This window comes from Castanea sativa, chromosome 12, assembly GCF_040712315.1.
Source record: "Castanea sativa cultivar Marrone di Chiusa Pesio chromosome 12, ASM4071231v1".
NCBI classification, from domain to species: Eukaryota; Viridiplantae; Streptophyta; class Magnoliopsida; order Fagales; family Fagaceae; genus Castanea; species Castanea sativa.
This window is the reverse complement of record NC_134024.1, coordinates 28,362,151-28,384,555: the sequence shown is the minus strand read 5'-3', so window position 1 is coordinate 28,384,555 and position 22,405 is coordinate 28,362,151. Positions and strand designations below refer to the sequence as shown.

The window sequence follows — 22,405 nt, the reverse complement described above, 5'->3', positions numbered from 1 at the left end:
GCTGGAGGCCAAGCTTAGGGGTGTGGAACTTAAACAGGCGGAGGCAGCAAGTTTAGACCTGACCAATGCTAACAAGATAGTTGACCTGACGGCAGCCCTCGAAGCTTGTGAGGACAAGTGGTACAACAAAGGTTTTACAGATGACGAAAACTCTGTGGAGCCCGTCATTCAAGAATCCCGGTCTCACGGGTTCAGAGAGGGGTGGCTAGTAGCCCTTCAAGTAATGGGGGTGGCCGAAGATTCTCCACTGAGGAATCCGAAGCAAATCCTATACTCGGCCCCTCCCCACCCCGTTCAGAGTCAGGCTGTTGCTGTTGACGAAGAGGATACTCCTAGCATGAGGGAGCTGGTGCGAGCAATTGATACTCACGTGGAGAGTATTAATCTCGAAGTTACCGACAACCTCAACGTTGCCAAAAATGCGCCAGTCCAGCAACCACCAGCCAATCAGCCAACCAAGGGTATATCAAAACAACAGGTCGATGATGTAGTTCATGTCCCGCCCACCGATCCTACAGTTCTTTTTTTTTTTCTTTTTTTTTTTACTTTTCGCTCGTGTTTTAGTTTATGCTTTTATTTGTTTTGATTGCCTAGGGTCACCGGGTTGTGGTGACAGAACAATGATGTGATTTTCTTTTCTGTTCACTTTTATCAATCATCTAGACGCGGTTGACAAACACTTGGTTTAATCTTATTTACGAATGTTTATCAAATTTTTACTAAGTTATTCTTCTTGCCGTGTTCAACTTGCTTGTTTTTGTTTTTGTATTTATACATGATTCTAGTGTCCGGGTAGCCTATCAATCGTTTTTCACAAGGAGAGATTATATTCGTGCATGTATAGTGACCATGGTCGGTATGGTGGGGTTGCTTATCTTTAGAAAGAATTGGCTCCTTGACAATAAATACCGAATTCAACGTATTCGACTTATCTAGGAAGGTTTAACGTTGGTAAGTATCCCTGTCCAAGAGATCGGATTCAACAGCCGGACTAATGCATTTGGTGATCAGGACAGAACCGGGAATGATTCCTATTGGATAAAATTCATCCCGCTTTGGGGATGAAGATCAGAACTGGGAAAGGTTTCTACCCTTGATAATTTGCCGTAAGGTTTCCACTTGCTCGGTGATTGGGATCAAACCCAGAAGTAGGTTTTTGTCCTTAGGATAGTTTGACGCAAGGTATCCACCTGCTCAGTGATTAGGATCGAACTGAGAAGCAAGTTTTTGCCCCTAGGATAATTCGACGTAAGATTTCCACCTGCTCGGTGATTGGGATCGAACCGAGAAGCAGGTTTTTGTCCTTAGGATAGTTTGACGCATGGTTTCCACTTGCTTGGTGATCAGGATCGAACTTGAAAGCAGGTTTCTGTCCTTAGGATAATTGGATCTAAGGTTTCCACCTGCTCGGTGATTCGGATCGAACCGAAAAGCAGGCTTCTGTCCTTAGGATAATTCAATGTAAGGTTTCCACTTGCTCGGTGATTGGGATCAAACCGAAAAGCAGGCTTCTGTCCTTAGGATAATTTGATGTAAGGTTTCCACCTGCTTGGTGATTGAGATCGAACCGAAAAACAAGCTTCTGTCCTTAGGATAATTCGATGTAAGGTTTCCACCTGCTCGGTGATTGGGATCGAACCAAAAAGCAGGCTTTTGTCCTTAGTATAATTATCATTAGTTTTCCGTGCATTTGTTAGACAAGAAAATGAATTAACTGACGACGGGGTCGTAGGTACAAACACACCAGCATGGATAAACATCACATTCATATTAATAATATGCACATACAATGTTATGTTCAGGCTGCGCCCTCATGTACTGGTGATTAATAATAAAATTTCTTCAAATTGTGAGCATTCCATGGCTGAGGAAGTGGCCTTTCATCTAAGTCTTCCAAATAGTATGCTTCCGTGCCAGCAATGGCAGTCACTCTGTATGGCCCTTCCAGGTCAAGGCTAACTTCCCTGCATTAACTTCTCGGGTCTTCCCCACTACCCTTCGAAGCACTAGATCTCCAGCGGTAAACTCCCTTATCCTCACGCTTCTGTTGTACCTTCAGGCAAGCTTCTACTGATATTCCGTTTGCCGAATGGTTACCGTCTCGCGGTGCTCTTCCAACAAGTTTAGCTTTCTGAACATCAATTCTGCATTCTTGGCTAGAGTGAATCCTAAAACTTAGGCGTTGCATATATAGGTTTATCTCAGCTGGTATTACTGCTTTCGCTCCAAATGTCAGAGAAAACGGATTCTCTCCTGTGGACCTCATCGGGGTCGTTCGGTATGCCCACAGAACACTAGGCAATTCCTCGACCCACTTTCCCTCTCTAACCTTTTCTTCAGATCATCCACGATGGCTTTGTTGGTGGCCTCAGCTTAACCTTTTCTTCGGAATACCGGTTTCTGATGTCAACATTGCCATAAAATTTGTGGAAAGCTTTGTTGTCGAATTGCAATCTATTGTTTGACACAAGGGACTCTGGTACCCCAAATCTCGTTACAATGTTCCTCCATACAAATTTCTTGATGTCCACATCCTGGATGTTTGCCAGTGCATCCGCTTCTGCCCATTTTGTAAAGTAATCCACGGCCACTAATATGAATCTTCGGTTGCCTATTGCTTGAGGCATAGCACTAATTATGTCTAGCCCTCGTTGGGCAAAGGGCCACGGGCTACTAACATGGTTCAAATTCCCAGCAGGTTGGTGGATCATCGGGGCGTGCTTTTGGCATCGCTCACACTTCCGTGCATACTCGATGGCATCTTTTCAAATTTACGGCCACAAAAATCCCTAAGTCATCGCTCGGTGGGCCAATGAACGTCTCCTAATGTGATTGCCACACACCCCCTCATGTAGCCCTTCAAATGACCTTCGGTATAGCTTCCGATCGGCAGATAACCAATATCGAGCAACGGCCCGGTGCACTCTGGCCGCTTCCATTTCGTCACTCGGTATTCGGTCCTCAGCTAAAAAGTCAACAATAGGATCCATCCAGCATTGCCAGGCAGTGGTAATCTGTGAAACTCTTGTCCCCGTCTTAATACTTGGTTTGGCCACCAATTCCACTCTGATTAATCGGGGCACCCCATCGGCTACCGATGATGCTAATGTGGCCAATGAGTCGGAGTGCCGGTTCTGCCCTCTAGCCACTTGGTCCACTCTCACACTCGAAAAGTGGCCTATAGTCTGCTTTACCAATCGTAAATATTCAATCATTCGGGGATCTTTGGTCTCGAAGTTCCCTCGTACCTGATTAACCACCAATCGGGAATCTGAGTATACCTTCACCTCCTTAGCACCCAAATCTGAGACAACTCTTAATCCAGCCTGCAAGGCTTCATACTTGGCTTCGTTATTAGAAGCTCTAAAGCCCAACCTAAAAGAGTGCTCCAACTTTATTCCTTTTGGGGTGATAACTACGATTCCAGCCCCAACCCCTAATGCGTTAGACGCACTATCCACAAATACCTTCCACGGGAGGACTTCTATGTGGCAGACCATTTCCAATCCCCCCTTCGGGGAAAATTCTACGATGAAATCGGTGAGAACCTGACCCTTTACTGAGCTTCTAGGTTTATATCTAATGTCAAAAGAGCCTAGCTGAGTCTTCCACTAGGCTATTCTCCCCGTAAAATCAGATCTTCTCAACAATGACTGTAGAGGATACTCGGTCAGCACATAGACGGTGTGAGCTTAGAAATAAGGGGCAATTTTTGTGTAGAGTGCACGAGTGCTAATACCAACTTCTTTAGCGGTAAATACCTCATCTAAGCATCGATCAAGGATTTGCTGATATAGTATATAGGTAGTTGCACACCTTGATCTCTCAGCAACACAGCACTTGCAATATGCTCAGACACTGAAAGGTACATGTATAAATCTTCTTCGGGCTCTGGGGCTATCAACATTGGTGCTTGTCCTTGGTACTCCTTTAGGTCCTGAAAAGCCTTTTCACATTCCTCATCCCACCGGAATCCCTTCCATTTCCTTAAAAGCTGATAAAATGGCCGGCATCGATCAGTGAATTTGGAAATAAACCGGTTAAGGGCAACTACCATGCTGGTCAGTTTCTGAACTTCTTTTGGACTGCTTGGCAATTTGAGGCGTTTCACGACTTCAATTTGATCGGGGTTAACTTCTATTCCCTGTTTAGTGATCAAATAACCCAGGAACTTGCCGGCTCCCACTCTGAAAGTGCACTTATTAGCGTTGAGACGTAGCTGGTGTCGTCAGAGTATTTCAAATACTTCTTCTAGGTCGTCAATATGTTGCGTCTCTCTCTTGCTTTTTATCACCATGTCATCAATATACACCTCGACCGTATACCTAATCTTATCCCTAAACATCCTCGTCATCATTCATTGGTATGTGGCTCCAGCATTCTTAAGTCTGAATGGCATCACGGTGTAATGGTAGTTGGCATCAGGGAAAATGAATGTTGTCTTCTCCTGATCCTCGTCAGCGAGGGAAGTTTGGTGATATCCTTGAAAAACGTCTAGAAAGCTCATCCTCGGGTGCCCGTAAGTGGCATCTACAAGTTGATCAATCTTTGGCATGGGAAATGGATTTTTCAGACATGCTCGGTTCAAGTCAGTAAAATCAGCACAAACCTTCCACTTGCCATTCTTCTTCTTCACTACCACAGTGTTCGGAAGCCATTTTGGAAAGAACATTTCCTTTATAGTCCCGGCTTCCTTTAACTTCCCGACCTCTTGTCTGACGGCTTCAACATGCTCCTTGGCTGATCTCTTGGGTCTTTGCTTCTTAGGAGGGTACAAAGGGTCTACGTTGAGTTTGTGAACTATAAACTTAGGGTCAACCCTGGGCACCTCATATGGGTTCCAAGTGAATACGTCTACGTTCTGTACAAGAAACAACAGTAACTCTACCCTTTCTTCGTCCCTCAAACTTGCTCTTGTTAGAAAACTCCTTTCACAATCTGGCAGTATCTTCGCTTTCACTAAGTCCTCGGCACAACTAGCCCCCATTTCCTCTTAGGGTTCCTGTGATTGCTATAAGGGATCCTCCTCGATTGATTCTTTTTGCTTGATTTCCTGACTAACTGCGGCTACCAAGCATTGCCTGGCCACTTACTGATCACCCCGCACTATAGCGATACCCTGCTCGGTGCGGAATTTGACCTTCACGTGCAGGGTGGACGGTACCCGCTCCCATTGTGTGAATCCATGGCCTGTAGAGGATCGCCGTATACGAAGAATATGACGTGACCACAATAAAGGCTACCACCACTTCTTTATCTTTCATATTTATAGGAAGGGAAATCTGCCCTTCTGGGATCACCATCTAGCCGTCGAACCCCACTAGGAGTGTATCATACTTGGAGAGATCTTCCTTCTTTAGTCCAAGCCCCCTGAACAGGTCGGGATACATCACGTCGGCACCACTCCCCCGGTTTATCATCACTCTTTTTACCGTGAAACCACTTATCCAAGCCGTAACCACAAAAGCATCATCATGTGGTTGAATCGTGCCCTTTAGATCATCATCATCAAAGGCTAAACTCTCCCGAGTGTATGTCGACCTCTTTTCGGGGGGTCGCTCATCCGTGTAGCTTCCCACGAGCGCTACCGCCAACACATTCCTCGTACTGGGTGCCAACATGCCCCTCGGGGCTGCATGAATGACTTCTATCACTCCTAGCGGAGGGGGAAGAGGATTCCCCCGTGGCCGAGCATTATGCCCAGTCTCTTGGTTCTTAGGGCCCACCATGAACTCTTTCAAATATCCTGCCTTTACTAACTGCCCTAAATGATCCTTTAACACCCTGCATTGCTCGGTGGTGTGCCCTTTATCTTTAAGGTATGTTAAATACAGGTTATGATTTTTTCTCGACGGGTTGCTCCCTATCTTGTTTGGCCACCAGAAGTATGGCTCATGTTTGATTCGATCCACGATCTTGTGCACCAGCTCCTTGAATGCCACATTCACTTCTCCTACCCAAGCTTCTGGTTCTTGAATCCTCAAATCCTTCCTGGGCCTCGGCTGAAAATTGCCTTGTCGAGGATTGCTTACAACCGGGTCCTTACCTTTATTTTGGAGTTGGTCATCTTCTAAACGCTTATATTCCTCGACAGGCCTCATCAGTTGCCTCATATCCTCGGGAGGCCTCCTTGTTAGTGACTCTCAAAGCTCGGAATCCTCGGGCAATCCTAACCAGAAGGTGGTTGCCGCAATTCTCTCGTTGTCCTCACCGATTTCATTGTAAAGCTCCCAGTATTAGCTAGTGTAGTTACGAAGGGTTTCTCCAGCCCCCATTTTCATTGATAACAGTGCGTCTACTGGCTGTGGTACTCGGCTGCAAGTTATGAACCGGACACTGAACTCTTGGATCAGCTTGGCGAAACTGTGAATTAAGTCATTCCTTAATCCATTGAACCACCTTAATGTAGTGGGCCCGAGACTCGAAGGAAACACCTTGCACATCAACGCATCATTATGGGCGTGTAACGGCATCATTTGTATATAATGGCTTACGTGCTCTACTGGGTTCGTCTTCCTATTGTAAGAGTTAAACGATGGCCGCGTAAATTTTTTTGGCATAGGGGCTCGCTCAATGTCCCCGGAGAATGGTGATCGAGTAGCTCGGCGTAGGGCTCGACTCATAGCATCCATGGCGGCATTCCTAGGCCCTCGCTCTTCGGGGGAAGTTAAACCCATATCTGCACATTCTCGTGACCATGAGCGATCTTGGTGACAATGGGGACCACACTGACGAGACCCAGTTTCGTATCGACCTTCCATGCTTGTCGACTCTTCCTCGCACTCCCCACGACCTTTCCTCTGATGCCTCCCTCTTGCTTCCAACTCCAAATCTCTCACCAACCTTCGTAACCACTTAAGTTCCTAGCCCTGCTCATCGACAAGTCGACGCTCCGAAGCACCCGACATTGTCCGGTGAGTTTGATACGACCTGTCCCCAAGGCCGAATTGCTCTTCTTCTCGCTCATACTCCCTATCTTCGCGTCTCTTTTGCCTTTTTTCTCGCCAGGTAGATCCCTGGGAAGACCTCCTAGAGCCACTTTCAGCGTAGCTCCTTGACTGGCCTTTGGACATTTTCTCGCTTTGATCTCAGTAGAACCATAGCTTTGTAGGAGTTTCCCACAAATAGCGCCAATTGTGTGGGCCAAAAATATGCAGTTAACGTTTTTGGGCTCACAATCTATTTGTTTCGTGGGTTTTGAGTTTCCTACTATGGATGATCCTTCGCTTTGAGACCAATGCAATCACTTAGGACTTTGCGAGGTCCTCTATTTCTCTAAGTTTCTCTTCCTCTTCTCATGGTAGTCTCTCTCTTCTCTCTATGTTTCTTTCTGAAATTGCCAACCCTTCTTCCTCATTCTTTTCTCCTTTTTATAGGCAGAGACCAGTGGAGATGTTATGATTATCCTTGACTATTAAAGGAGATGGGGGTACAATTCTATCGCTCCAAAGTGGTCTTAGTGGAGGTTCCGTTGGTGCCTGTGGCAATGGCATTGGAACTGGTTTCTGCCTCCAAATGGTTGTTCGGCGGCGATACTCGCCAAGACAATATTGAACTGATGGGACCTAGTACCCCCGAGAAGTAGCATCTTCAGGAGGGGGGTTTGCTGGGTGCTGAGGTATGCTTAGGCCGGGGATGTCAGGTGTTGTAACTCAAGATGGGGGCCCATTGCCAAGCAGGCCTGAGGCCCCGTCTCGTACGTTATCACAAGGCTGGGGTTTAAGGCCCAATGGGCCCGGGCCTCTCCCCATACAATTAGTATATAACCTGTGCTTATGCACATGAATGATGAATTGTAGTGGTGCTATTGATATTAGTTTGGATTATTAAACATATAAGACATAGTTCAACTAGGATATTTAGAGGTACTAAAATAGTTTTTACTTACAATTTTCATGATATTGGTTACGCTAAATTTTTTATTACATTGCTATTACGTATATAATTTTGAAAATTATTATTGGATATATATACTAGATCAATTCACAATTATTGTCTATGAAATTTTACTAAATAAAACACAAAATAATATGATAAGTTGGTCAAATAGTATCTCCTATATTGAATGTGAATAGGTGCATGAGATTGTTCAGCTCAGTTATAATTTTTTATGTTCAATATCTTCGAATACAAAATATATGAATAAAAATAGTATAAAAAATATGCTTATTAGTTCAGAGAAAAAATAACAACAAAAATTTAAATAATTTAATTTGTATGGAAAACTAATAAAAGCAAAATCCAATTTTGATTTCTAATTGAATTCTCTCTCTCTCTCTCTCTCTCTCTCTCTCTCTCTCTCTATATATATATATATATATATATATATATATATATATATATATATATTACCTAGTTAGTAATGGACCGTACATAGTAATGGTATATTATATAAATGACATATATTTGAATTGTTTCTAGTTATACAAAAAAAAAAAAAGCTCATAAATATAAAATCATTCAAACTCTTCTTTCCTCTAATTATATATATATATATAGAGTTAAATAAACGATTTAGTTTTTTTATGGTTTATTTATATTGGATTTCTCGTTTTTTTACACTAAATTAATTCATTTGGTACAAAAATTAAAAAACTTAGATTAGATGAGAACATGTGGCACAAAATTAAACTCTAATTGAAATCCAATTTTCCCACTAAATTAACTCACTTGGTACAAAAATTCAAAAACTTAGATTAGATGAGACACGTGATGCAAAATTAGACTCTAATTGAATTTTAATTTGAAATCTAATTGGATTTTCTCTCAGCTTTACCTATTGATATATATATATATATATATATATATATATATATATATATATATATATATATATATATATATATCTATATGTGTGTGTGTGTGTGTGTGTGTGTGTGTGTGTGTGTAGGGGGGGATAAGAGAACCGAATAAGGGTATTGGGCCATGGGCCATGCCCGAGGATGCCAAGGAGCTCGAGGACAACCAAGCATTAATAAGGGCTAGTAGGTTAGTGGGCTGAGGACAAGGGCCGATAACAACAAATAGGTAATGTTGCCCGAGGAGCCAAACTTCCTTGAAAAGTAGAACAGGAGTTTGGAGCCCGACCATCCAACAAATATTCGGCAAGAGGCAACCATGCTTGGGAGGATAAGCTTCAAAGAGATAAGTCAACAGAAAACTAAAAAATATTTGGGAGGAAGGCTGCTACCACCACATTGAATGCTCTACACCTAACCAACTGGCCACATTTATGTGGAGGTGATGCCTAAACAGTGATTTTTAGCCTTACAGCTACACATAGAGATTTCAGGAAGATTCTGATGGGATAAAATCAAGGAGATCATTTACTTGATCAACAAGTGGAAGGTTAAGATGGGAAGAAGAAGAATGAGTATATAAGGGAAGGGATTCCTTGACATTGAGGGGGAGTTGAAAAAATGAAGATGGAAGAAAAGAACTCTATAAAACTAGGAACTCTGTGTATTCGTGTAAGTCTAAGATATCTATAAGAACATACGTTCCTCGGATTTGATCGATGAGTGTTTTTCTCTTCAAATTATACTTCTCAATCATTACAACACTAAACCAATTCACTGTGATTCATACTTGATTCATTAAGTCTTCATCTGTTAAACTCATTCTCTAAAATCTATTGTTGTGGGCCTATTGGGCCACTGCTCATATCTGTTGGGTTGAAGGTCAATTTTAGCCCTTACAATATATATATATATATATGGATCCTTGACAAAACCCAGCTTCAGAGATTTCTAAAATTTCTTAATTACATATCAAATTTCTATCAAAATCTTAGGCAGCAATGCAAACCATTTTTTGATAGACTTTGATCCAATCCACCTCCTTGGACCCAGTTCATACATTAGTCATCCAAGAAATCAAAAAATATGTCAAGACTTTCCCTTGTTTAGGAATTCCCTCAGTAAATTCTTCCATGATTGTCCAGACAAATGCCTCTAACATTGGTTATGGTGGCATCCTCCCTCACATGATTCATATAAAAGATCCATTGGCCCTTGCAATGGAAATTTTGCCACCAAATTGGCATTTCCTTTACCACAAGCTCATCATCACCAGGTTTGTCAGTTGCAAAGAATGGGGCCAACACCCCTCTTTGCTCAGAACAATAGAAGGCTCAAAAATCCAATATAGTTATTATGACTATATTGACGCCTTTGAAAAGATTTTATTTTATCAGAATAAGAACTTTGATCATTCATGGTTCTTAATGTTTGACAAAAATTTCAATAGCCAAATATCGACATGGTACCTTAAGTGGCGAGAAATGTTTGGATCAATCCCTTGGATCTTCCTAGAACCTCTCCAAGATGCCCTCAAGTATTTTAGTTCAAGATTACAAGTCAACCATCACAATTCCTAGTTTCCAGCAATTTTGCATATGACCATCAGTATGTGGTCCTATGCAATTAGCAACAATCTGCTAAACAAAGAATTCTCAGTAAAATGGTGGGCTAGCCTCAAAATTGATCCAGTCATCAATCAAATAAATAAGGATTTCCCTCCCCTAGTCCCCAGAGATATTGCCCAGAAGACAAGGTCTCAATCTAGCCTAGAATCCATCTCAGTCGCTAGAAAATTTAGCAGAAAATTAAAAGATCTTGCTGATCAATTGCTCCTTTAGGCTTCATAGTTAAAAGAGGAAGAAAAGAGTTCTCCTACCTCTTCTGAAGCATCTACCAGTCACCAACCATTTGACCCCTTCTAGAATTCTCAAGACCCCTACGAGGGCCATAATTTGGATAGTTTTTAGACTATTCTTGTAGCACCAGTCATTACTCAGAATAGTTCCAAACAGTTCCAAATTCGATCACTATGCAGAACAGTACCAGCAGACAAGTTACTATTCATGAACAGTACCAGCTGACACAAAGAGACAAAACATGAACGGTGTCACAGCTACGCTGCTCTTTTGAGGTTCCCGTCTACTGTTGGTGAAAAAGGTTTTCACCATCTGAAAAAGCAAATTACCCCCTCAGAAATTCAGGAATCTTAAAAGGATCCTAAGCTCCCTCAGAGGTTCCTAAGCTCCACCCAGTCTATTTAAAGAAGCTCAGGATATATATATATATAGATTAACATGAACCATATAGATTTTTATTTTTATTTTTTATTGAAAGCCTATATAGATACAAAAAAATTGACAAAAGTTTTTACACCTGTTAATGTGGTAGATTGATAGTAGTAAGTAAAAAAATGATGTTAGTGGTGGATCTAGATGAGAACTAGTAAAAATTTGCTAAATCAACTATAGTGAAAAATGTTATGAATTTTTTTTTTTCTGTGTATTGCTTTTTTTTTTTTTTAGAAGTACTATATTCACAATATTTTTCACAACAAATACTAGGTGTTAAGTTGTTACTAGTTTTAATTTGAATCCACCACTAAAATCATTTTTTTGTCATCAATAATAGTCAATAAAAATTTGTTACTTAGAATTTATTGTAAAAGTATTGTGAGAAATGTTGTGCACATAACATTTTTTGTTTTTCATACAATAAAAAAGATATTATTTTATTTATTAGCTAATATTTGGGTTTAATTAAATTAAAATTGAGGCCCTTTTTACATTTTTCTACTTGAGGCCTTATGCAACCTCATCAATTACTTATAGTGTTGAGCCGGGGGGAAAATGGGCTTTTGCCATTTTCGTGAAAACAAATCAGCGTGTTGCCTCCTTTTCCAAACTAATTAGAGAAATGCCTCTCTTTTGAAACTTGATTTTCTCAAAATCGAGTTTCAAAAAAAAAAAAAAATTATGGAGCCCTATAGAGGTGTTTTAAGGAGCCTATAGTAACGTTTTCAAGACCTATAGTGGCGTTTTGGAACTCGAGTTCCATGCAAGTTTTTTTTTTTTTTTTTCCTTATAACTCGATTTCATGGAGATCGAGTTTCAAAACGCCACTATAGGCTCCTTAAAACACTGCTATAGGACTTGATTTTGAGAAAATCAAGTTTCAAAAGATGGGCATTTCCCTAATTAGTTTGAAAAAAGGAGCAACATGGTGATTTTTTTTTTGCGAAAAGGGCAAAAGCCCATTTTCGCCGTTGAGCCGGCATTGAGTATATGATAGTATAATAATACAATGTAACAAAGCATGCATACTAATACACTGAACATAAACAAGCTATGGTTTGGACGGTTGGACCTATGTTTTACCGTTCTCTATTAAACTAATGTTGCGTTGTGGTAGGCCAACTTAAATTTGGATGCAAGATTCCTAAAAAGTTCCGGTGGAGAAGGTTTGGTAAAGATATTAGCCAATCGATCATGGAAAGAAAATGAATATGGCTCATAAGGTGCTTTAGACAATGTGGTGATAAACGAAGTGACAATTAATTTAAAAATATTGCTGGTACATCTATGAAAAACATCATTGTATGCAATTTATATTGCCCTCTAATTGTCATAGGCATGCTACAGGAGATAGGAGCATAAGACAGATATTAAATAAGTCATCATAGCTGCCAAAGTTATGAGTTGGTGTTAGTAAGTGCTCTATACTCAGTTTTTATGTTGGAACAAGCAATCATAATTTGCCTTTTGCCAATAAATTAGGTTGTGTTTGGATGGCAACATTTGAATTTGGATTTGAAATCTATTTATTTAAAATGTCTTGATTTGAAATCCCTTGATTTTAAAATTCTTTGAAGAGATTTGAAATTCATCAATTGAAGAGATGCCATGGACAGAGGAGCTAAGTAACTACCCTACAACGAATCAACAATTTACAAATATTTATCAAATCAATTACTTATTACTTCACAATTCATAGATAGTTCATAGAAGCATTTCATCAAACACATAATTTGCATTACAAACTTACAAAAGAAAATAGAAATAGAAAATAAAGACAAACCCAAAACAAATCATTAAAAATATTATGAAACAAAATGCACAAACAAATGAACAAAACCCACAAACAATCAAATGAAACCCAAGCAAACCCACCAAAAAATCAAATGAAACCCACAACCCCGAGCCTATATGGATTCATATTTAGTAGAAATAGAGAAATAGAGAGATTAAAAAGGAAGAGAAGAGTTGAGAGTGACGAACTTGTGTTGCCGCGAAAAAGAGAGGGAAGAAAGAGCTTGTGGCGCCGAGGAAGAAAGAGGTAGAGAAACGCGAGAATAGTGAAGAGCGTGTAGTGGGGGATTTTCAAATTCCATGGTTTGTGAGGGGATTTGAAATCAATAGATTTGGACCCTAAAATCCATGATGGATTTGGGTCAAATTCAAATTCTTCTCATTTTAAGTTAACCGAACAAAACATTTAGATTTAGCCCTCCTCAAATCCAAATCCAAATCCAAAATTGGAGCCCATTGACCAAGGTATTTGAATATCAAAAAATGCAAATGATATCAACATAGTGAGAAGATTGTGGAGCTGTCATGAATTGACTAACAATGTGCATTGCATTGAAGTCGTTTAGTTGTGTGATAGTGAAAAACACTAGTACAGGTAGAACAAGCAAAACTTAGACCCATTTAGATTGAGGTTTATAAATATATATGGACTCAAGCATAACACAAATCTCTAAGAAAAATTTGAGAAATATTTAAATTTTAGTGGTGGTCCTTGATCAACGACTAAGAGAGCGTTTGGATGCAGCGTTTTACTCAGCGTTTGGATGTTTGCATTTGGATGGCTGTGGGACCCGTGTCTATAGGGGCACGAAAGAAACGCAGGAAAACGCTGGATGAAAAACTATTACACGCACCGTTTCATTAAAAAATAACGCGTCTGCAGCTACAGTATTCATGGACTGAAATCCCAGGAAATGCGTTGCACACACTGTACTGAACAAAAACCCAAATCTCAAACCCACGAAAGAAAGCTCAACCCCAAAACAGTGCGTTTGGATCCAACGGCTATTTTCTCATTGTATCGTGATTCCTCTCAACCACTTTGGCAGTGATGCCTTCAATCTCCTTCAATGCTTCATCCTTTTCGTCTTCAATGAAGTGCACCTACCCACCAACCAATAACCCATAAAAACTGAGGAAACAGAGCAAACCCATTAGAAGGAACAAACAAAGCCCTCCTCTGTTCTTCCTTCGCTCCAACTTAGCTTCGCTTCGCTTGGGACGTCGTTGCCGCCACTGTGGGTCTCTTTATTCACGGGTAAGTTCTGTCTAACTTCTCATACTTTCTGATCTGTTGGTGTGTTCTTATATTGTACAAATGAGGCTTCAATTTTGTGGTTTTGTGTTCTACATTTGGCTGTGCTTTGTGTGTTTTCCATGCCACTAGTATGTGGGTTTAATTTTGTGTGTTTTGTGTTCTACGCTTGGCTGTGCTCTTCGTCGTCTAATTTTGTGTGTTTCTCTTCTTGACAATAGTATTTTTTTTTGGCTTTTCCTAAAATCATTGGTATTTTGTAGTTCAATTAGTAATATTTCACAACTTAATTTGAATTAGGGTTTCTCTTGTCTGAACCAGGATCAGGGATTCCCGAACATTATCCCCATTGCTTATCAACCTTTAACAATTGAATGTGTTTTCAGAGAGTCTAGTGTATTTCCCTTGTCTAACTTTAGTACTCCCCTGATTCTTCCCACATTGGTAAAGTTGGTAGGTTAGGGAGCAACATTTTTTATATATATTTTTAATTTATTGGAAGACAAGCTTCCAGTTTGAGATAGAGGGGTTGAGAAGTTGTTCTCAGTATCCTGCCAAAGATTTTATTGGCTTTTGTGTTCATGCCTGGCTGTAGAAACAACTTGTACATTGGTGAGAACTTTGGGGGTTATTTTCCCCTCAGGAAGTGGTAATGGTATTTTATTTTTGTTTATACACCATATGTTGTCTGGTAACATTGGAACCTAAAATCTACTGTGATTATGTTCCTTTCAACACCAGTTCAAAGGTGCAAAAATGGGTAAGGGGAAATCGAAGGACGGTGGTAATGAGGTCAGAATTGGGTGGAAAGATAGTAAGGAAGTAAAAGATTTTTGTGATTTGAGTGCTGCTCAAGTCCTAGATGGCAAGAGGCATCAAGGATATTTGAGAAGGGAAGGGGTTGATGCAGTGATTGAGCAGTTGACTGAAATTGGAAAAGTAGTGACTCACGTACAGTTCAAAAACAAATGGGATCATTTGAGAAGACTGTGGAAGAATTGGAGGGAGTGTTTTGACCGTGACTCTGGGTTGGGTGTTGATCCTGTAACTGGGGACCTTGAGGCCAGTGATGAGTGGTGGACCTGAAAGCTTCAGGTTAGTTCACTTTACATAATTTGAGAAAACCCAACTGTCAACAACTATATTGTGTTCTAACTACCGATTGTCCACATGTAGGCATGTCCCAAGGCATTAAACTATAAAAACAAACCTTTGCCAAATGTTCAGTCTATGGAAATCATGTTTGAAGGCACTTGTGCAATAGGGAAAAATGCATTCTGCCCGAGTGGTGAAATGCCAAAGGCATGCACTGAAGGGTCTGGGGACTCCAATAACAGCATAGAATTTGTCGACCCCCAATGTGAACCCTCTGCCAATGTTGACCCAATGGAGGTTGAAGGCCCATCATCGTCGAGGGCAACATCGGCAGTCAATAAGGGGAAAGGCTTGGCAAACGGTGTCCACCTTTTTAGGGGAATTTGCAAGAAACCAAGAAAAATGCTCAGTTGTGCAAGAGTTGTTCGACTATTTAAAGAGCATCTCAAATATTATTGTTGAAAGTAGAAGTGTAAGTACTCGTACACCATTTGCTTCCGCAGCCGCTAATGAGATGCAAGCAATTATGGACATGGTGTTGAGTCTTCCTGGGGTGCAAGCCGGTGATTGCCTTTATATGTTCAACACCTGTTTGTTCGTTAATAACCTAGACGGTAGGAACATGTTTGTAGCTAATAGAGAGAAGAAGGAGGTCCAGCTGAAGTGGCTAGAGATGCAGTACACCATGAACCCTCAGTTGCATTTTGCTTTATAGGAAAGGGGCTTGTCTACAACCCTAATTCCCAAAACCTTGGTGTTTTACATGTTGCACTCTTTAGACAATTAAGCAGTAATTATTTCTTGTTGTACCTGTTGCAGTCTTTTTTATTTTTTATTTTTTTTATTTTTTATTTTTTTTATTTTTAATGGGCACAAACTATATGGCCACCATGTGTATGTAAGACTCTTATTACTACCTAATCTTATGTATGATTACCTGTTCCTTTTTGTTCTGCTACTGTCTATAACGGGCATCTATAATTAATTCTTCATTTTCCAACTTGCTGGGTGAAGTGAAACTGCTTTTGGAAGGCATTTCACAATCTATACAAATCTGTACACTTGTTGGGTTGTCTAATGACAAATCTATACAAACTGCTTACCTCTATTTTTAATGTGTAACGCTACAGATACTGAATGTGGTTGCATTTTGTCATCTTCAGGGCGTGGTGCATCAAGATCTTACACCAAAGGTGAAATGCTTATCATGTTTTCCTTTTCATACAATTATATCATGATATGTCCACTACAAGGTTGAGTTTCTTAATAATGGCTAAGTGTAGGAATTGCATGTGTGGATGGAGTTACTGATAAGCAGAGTTTCCTAGACCTGGTGGGTCAAAGCTGTTCTATTCTAATCTTATTGATTGGTGCATTTTGAAACTTTTTTTTTTGTTGAAAACAATGTTGTTTCTTTTGATTCAGTTGGGTTTTTTTTTGGAATATTCATCTCGTTTGAGTGATTAAAAAGAGGTTGATTTTTAAAAAATTGGTGTTATGCATATGGGATCAATGTATTCTGAGCTGTAAATATCTTATGTGAATGATAAACGGTTCATTTTTCTCTTGTAAGGCTCTGTTCATTATGGTGGAACATGTTTGCACTAGAAAACTAGTATATTGTAGGTGTAAAAGACTCTTATTGTTTTAGAGTGTAGCTGAGATTATATGATTTCTATAAATTGGTGACTTATATCATCCATTGAAAAACCCACAATCTTTGAAGGTTTTATCTATTGAAAATGGGAAGTATGCATGAAATTTCCTATGTGATTAGTGAGTTGTTATCTGACTGATTCTCCTTCATCAAGGGAACACTGTGCACTGAGTCATGATATCACCATCCATACGCTACCTTAATTCCACACACATGTGAGTGAGTTTTGTTCACTGTGTTGGGAGACATATTAGCATATACAGATGGACTCAATGGTGGAAAATTGACTTGTGGTGGCCCAATTGATTAAGGATTTGTGCTTAAAGTACAACCAGTTTTGAACATGTTCTTTAAAAGTACATAAAAATTGTAAGAAACCTCAACCCAATGGAGATTTGAGTGTACTATGCCTATGAGAGAGTTCTGGGTTTGAACATTATATCACTATGGGACTCCCAAATCTAATCATATTAGCGTAAAAATCATTAGCATGATCCTACTGCCTTTATGCATTGCTCTATGACACTCCTAAGGGGTAGGGAGGGGGGCTTATTTAGGTCTTAAACTTAAACTTTTGTTGTGTGATTAGTATTAATTGTTCCAAAAATAGGTGGCATTTGGGTGATATAGGATATAATAAAAAATAAAAAATAAAGACTTTAGGGTATAAATACTTTTTGTCTTTGTTCATTGTCCTTCTGAAGTGTAAATATGCACATATATATCAAAAGCCACGTTGGAAATCCACTAGTGAAGTTCAATAAATAACATTATCACTCTAGCTTTTTCCTTGAAGTTTTAGCTCTGATTTCTATCACAATCATGCATTGAAAATCAGAAAATGCCTTCTGTTGGCTTAACAGGTTCCTACTTTCAAAGGTTGGTCTTACTGTGTTGACCTGTATCCTCAAAGCATGGGCTCAAACTGCCCCAAGAACTTGTGTGTGTGTGTGTTTTTTTTTTTTGATAACATGATAAGTGTTGTGTGTGAATGCTTTTCAGTGAGACTGTGGGATACAGTTTGGTCTTTTTAGTGGGATTCAGCTTGCATTATAATACTTCATTGTATTTTATTTTCAAATTTTATAATAATGATCTGCTATTCTGTCTATTTGAGAACCATGGCTGAAGGAATTAAATTATTGACTTGGCATTTTTTGGCTGAATTTAAATTATTGTCATAGTGAAATGTGTAATTATTTTATAGAGTTAAAAGAAAATTTCACTTAAATTATTGGATGTTTTATTTGACACCATTCAGTTTACTAAATTTGATGTTTTATTTCACTTAAATTTCACATGCTTTTTGGCTTTTGCAATCATGAGACTCGTCAAAATGAATCTTCATAATAAAACGGAAATCTAATCTTTGAGTAATTATTTAATAATGTATAAAATTGCTTAAAAATTCAATTATAAATTATTTTACTACCTTAAAAGAATATATGACACCACTTTGTTAAGTGCAAATACTGATTCCAACAGCAAAGCCAGACAAGTGGCCTATCTGCAAAATGTTTTCAATTTAACTAATGGAAATTATAAACTCTTCATTAATGCTATTAAAGGTATCTTGGACCCTCTTGGGTCCAGGTGCTTCTAAAGCAAGCAAAATCCTAGTCCTAATTTTAGTACAAGCTGAACCAACACACAGTAAAGGTTCAAACTTCTTACAGATTGAGCTTCGTATGTCAATGATGCAGCTAGGAACATGATTATAAAACTTGCAATCAGCTCCACCCAAAACACAAAATTGCAACCTTGTATTGGCTTGGTGGTCATAATTTCTGGTTTTAAACCATAAACTGACTATCCAACATATGTTGCCAATACAGAACCCAATATTTGTGCTATTATATAGAGTGGAACCTGTTACACAATCACGCAAAAAGGGACAACTTCAATTTTAGTACCTACACTGCTACACATTGTACATATCCAAAAACCAAAATTATATACCTTAGACCATGGAAAATTACCAAAGCTTGCAAAAGCAATTTTGATAGCAGGATTAACATGCGCACAAGAGCTTCTAGTACCTGCTGAATTGATTAGCATATTGAGCATATGATTACCTTTGAATTTGAAAACTGGAACTTATTTAATGCATTTTCTTGCTATACACAAGGGATCCAGATTTGAATATTGTTAATTTACAGTTTAGTGGTGATATTTTTGTATGAACATTGATAGGGGGTATTTAGCTATGAATAGTTACAGTGCTCATTACATAGGAGTTTTTGTCAATCTTGGCCTGATTATAAGGCATTTTTCTCTGCCAATTAAAACAAAATTAGGTAAAAGTTGACTGTACTAGTTCCCAATTAACAGAAGGATGGATTTGCTAAACGACTCATCCGATTCCGAGCACCAGTGAGTTTCAATACTTTCATGGAAATATGTGAATATACCAGTTGTTACATGCAATTAAATTCAAATGCATATGCAGGGACGCAAACTTCGATATAAGCGACGACATTATCCTCGCAACATATATAGCTGGGTGTGTAAGTGTCTACGTTTACGTGGACACCTATATGAGCAAAGTACCAATGCATACGAATATACAGACAGGGTATGAATGGGTACTGTATACATTAAATGGAAATGAGAACAAATGTCGCAATGCGTTTAGATTGTCAAGCCATGTGTTTCGGCAATTGTGTAATACATTGCGCACTCAGTATGGATATCAAGGTACTTAAAGAGTTTGCTTGGAGGAGTCAGTGGCGATGACATTGGTGATACTTGGTAATAACATGGGTAACAAAATGGTGCAGGATAGATTTCAGCATTCGGGGGAGACAGTGCATCAACACGTGGCCACGGTAGTGACATTGTTAGCCATCGTTATGGCAGCAGACATTATCAAGCTTGCTGATCCTACATTCGAGGACGTGCCATCACATATTCGCAGTCATATTGGCCACATTTCAAGGTACTTTGTGAATTTGGCATTTTGACTTGATTTTTTCGAATTATATTTATGCTCATACCACGTATTTCATTTCACATGGTTAGGGTTGCATTGGTGTGATTGATGGGGTTCACGTCCCCATGGTCTTACCAGTTGAGGAGCAACACCCATATAGAGGAAGGAAAGGGATCACAACAGTGAACTGCATGTGCGCAAGTGATTTCGATATGAAATTCACATTTGCGTGTGTTGGATGGGAAGGGTCAGCGCATGACACAAGGATCTTTTTAAATTGCCACAATAATGAGAGGGACAACTTCCCAAAACCTCCAGAAGGTTTGTAAAGATGAAGTTTAATTAGAGTATATCAATATGTATTATGTAATGAAAATGCTAATGTAATAAACGTGTTCGTTTGCAGGAAGTACTATCTTGTTGATTTAAGGTACCCTATGAAGAGAGGGTTCCTTGCATCATATAAGGGGGAGAGGTACCACATCCCTGATTTTCAGCAAGGTGCAGCACTGCATCATCCAGAGGAGAAATTTAATTATCTCCATTCCTCACTTTGTACGGTCATAGAACGAACTTTTGAAGTGTGGAAGAATAGATGGAAAATTTTGAAAAGCATGCCAGCCTTTCATATACGCACTCAAAATCACATCATTGTTGCTACAATGGTTCTTCACAATTTTATTAGAGCACATGAACCCAATGACGGTGAACGTGGGAATCCTGCACGGGGCACATATGGAGGTAATGAGGGAGGTCATTACGATGGAGTGTCACATGTGGTCTCTTACTTGGACTCTGCTGAGATGAGAGAGGTTCGGAACAACATCACTACATCGATATGTAGGGATCATTAACAACTGTCACAAACTTCAATGTAACCTCATTTTGTTTTATGGTGATTTTTTGTTGGTAAAGTGAAACTGATGGCTCAAAAAACTTGATTGTAATACCATATCATTTATGAATTTGGTGTATATCGTCACATGTAGAACTCATTAGTAGTACACTAGTAGATTCTAAGCTCATACCGCATTTCGGAATAAAGTCCAATCTTATCTGAACAAATTACAAACTCAATGGTCTTTCAGATTGGCAAAAGTAATTTGCCAGGAATTTAAAACGAAAATGAAGAAAACAAAATCAAATGAAGTTTGTTTTAAAGTAATTTGCTGGCAAAGTGTACACACATAAATAAATATTATATATATATATATATATATATATATATATATATATATATATATATCAAACTATATAGAACAACAAAACTTACAATCTCCTTGAACGAGGAAATATAGACATTGTCTCCATCAAACGTCTCCACATCTGTTTTAAATTCTTACTTGCAATAGTACAACTACATACATATCAAAAATTGTAACTTGCACTAGTACGATTAACATACAAAACAAATGTAATAATAATAAGGCGTGTGTCTATAGAAATCATGCGTTCAGTATTGGCTCTTTCAACCTTTCGTTTTGCAACTCGCTCCCTTTCCAATGCTGCGTCTATCAAGGCGTGTGCTTGCTTCAACTCTTCATTGGAAACTTCAACCACATACTCCAATCGCTTGAATTTGGCTATAACTATAGGTGTTATTGCTGCGTCATGCGTACAACAAATGCTGGTGTCTAACCACTTGAAGAACTTGCATGCACGGTCGTCATCCTGCACAATACAATACAACACATAAACAGTCTAACAACGAGTTGGTTCGTTAACACACAACAATAGTATGTATACATGCAATACTTGGATATGGTACTTACTGGTGACCAATAGCGACAAGTATAAAACCTCCTACCAAATGTATGAAGTTTTAGGGACGTCCTAATGATGCAGTCTCAACATCACAAACATGGCCATCAGAACTGGAGAGATAATTACTTGTTCCCAACATTCGTAGGAACTGGCAGTAGATTTTAACATGTTTGGACCCACAAATGACCAAACCACAAAAGCTATAAATTAGATATTGTTGAAATAGAAGAATTCTCAGGACCTAAAGCATCAGTTAGACAATAGTAGATTTTATGTGAAGTGTAATGACAAATAATTGAACCAGTGTTGAAATTGTTGTTTAGCAGTGGACTAACATTTTTATCATTATGAACGATGCATATGGCAAAAAAAAAAAAAAAAACTAGTTTGTTTAGATGTCTATCGAAACACCAAAATGCAGTCTTTACCATTTGCTGTTAGTACATTTGCTGTTAGTAAACTGAATGAGAACTCACTTTACCATTCATCAATGAAAAGAGTATATGCTCACATCCTTATCTATACCATGTGTAATATATCCAGAAGTGATTTGATGAAACATCTTTAATTGAAATGGGTGGAACAAGCAGCAAAAGTTGCTTCAACCCACCAAAACAACAACCGTTACCAACCAAACTAGATACAACTCCTAATCTTTAAAAACAGTTAGAGAAACTCTCCAATTAGAACAAAGAACCAGTTCGGACAATTTCCTAGGTTGTTTATTCTTTGGATGAATAAAGAAAACATACGCATATAGTTTACTCTTTCAAAATTTATAGGCAAATGTCAAAAAATAGAATTTTGTAGCTAAAT

The 22,405-nt window shown here is 39.0% G+C and overlaps 3 protein-coding genes and 1 long non-coding RNA gene across 4 annotated transcripts; 1 reads left to right on the top strand and 3 right to left on the bottom strand.

Moving 5' to 3' along the window:
* Positions 1–2,336: 2,336 nt before the first annotated feature.
* LOC142620479 (uncharacterized) lies at positions 2,337–2,711 on the bottom strand. The gene has a single exon (XM_075793843.1). It carries the CDS (start codon positions 2,709–2,711, stop codon positions 2,337–2,339), a length of 375 nt encoding a protein of 124 aa, XP_075649958.1.
* A 78-nt stretch (positions 2,712–2,789) lies between these two features.
* LOC142620478 (uncharacterized) lies at positions 2,790–3,500 on the bottom strand. The gene has a single exon (XM_075793842.1). The coding sequence runs from the start codon at positions 3,498–3,500 to the stop codon at positions 2,790–2,792; it is 711 nt and encodes a 236-aa protein (XP_075649957.1).
* Positions 3,501–5,303: 1,803 nt separating this feature from the next.
* LOC142620477 (uncharacterized) lies at positions 5,304–6,113 on the bottom strand. The gene has a single exon (XM_075793841.1). It carries the CDS (start codon positions 6,111–6,113, stop codon positions 5,304–5,306), a length of 810 nt encoding a protein of 269 aa, XP_075649956.1.
* A 7,756-nt stretch (positions 6,114–13,869) lies between these two features.
* Positions 13,870–15,588, top strand: LOC142619242 (uncharacterized). Its single transcript, XR_012841468.1, has 3 exons — positions 13,870–14,144; positions 14,883–15,236; positions 15,318–15,588. It is a non-coding gene; the product is annotated as an uncharacterized LOC142619242 (long non-coding RNA).
* The last annotated feature ends 6,817 nt before the right edge of the window (positions 15,589–22,405 follow it).

Coding starts and splice junctions, on each gene's coding strand:
- LOC142620479 (XM_075793843.1), bottom strand. CDS start 2,711: ATGATCCACCAACCTGCTGGGAATTTGAACCATGTTAGTAGCCCGTGG.
- LOC142620478 (XM_075793842.1), bottom strand. CDS start 3,500: ATGGTCTGCCACATAGAAGTCCTCCCGTGGAAGGTATTTGTGGATAGT.
- LOC142620477 (XM_075793841.1), bottom strand. CDS start 6,113: ATGAGGCAACTGATGAGGCCTGTCGAGGAATATAAGCGTTTAGAAGAT.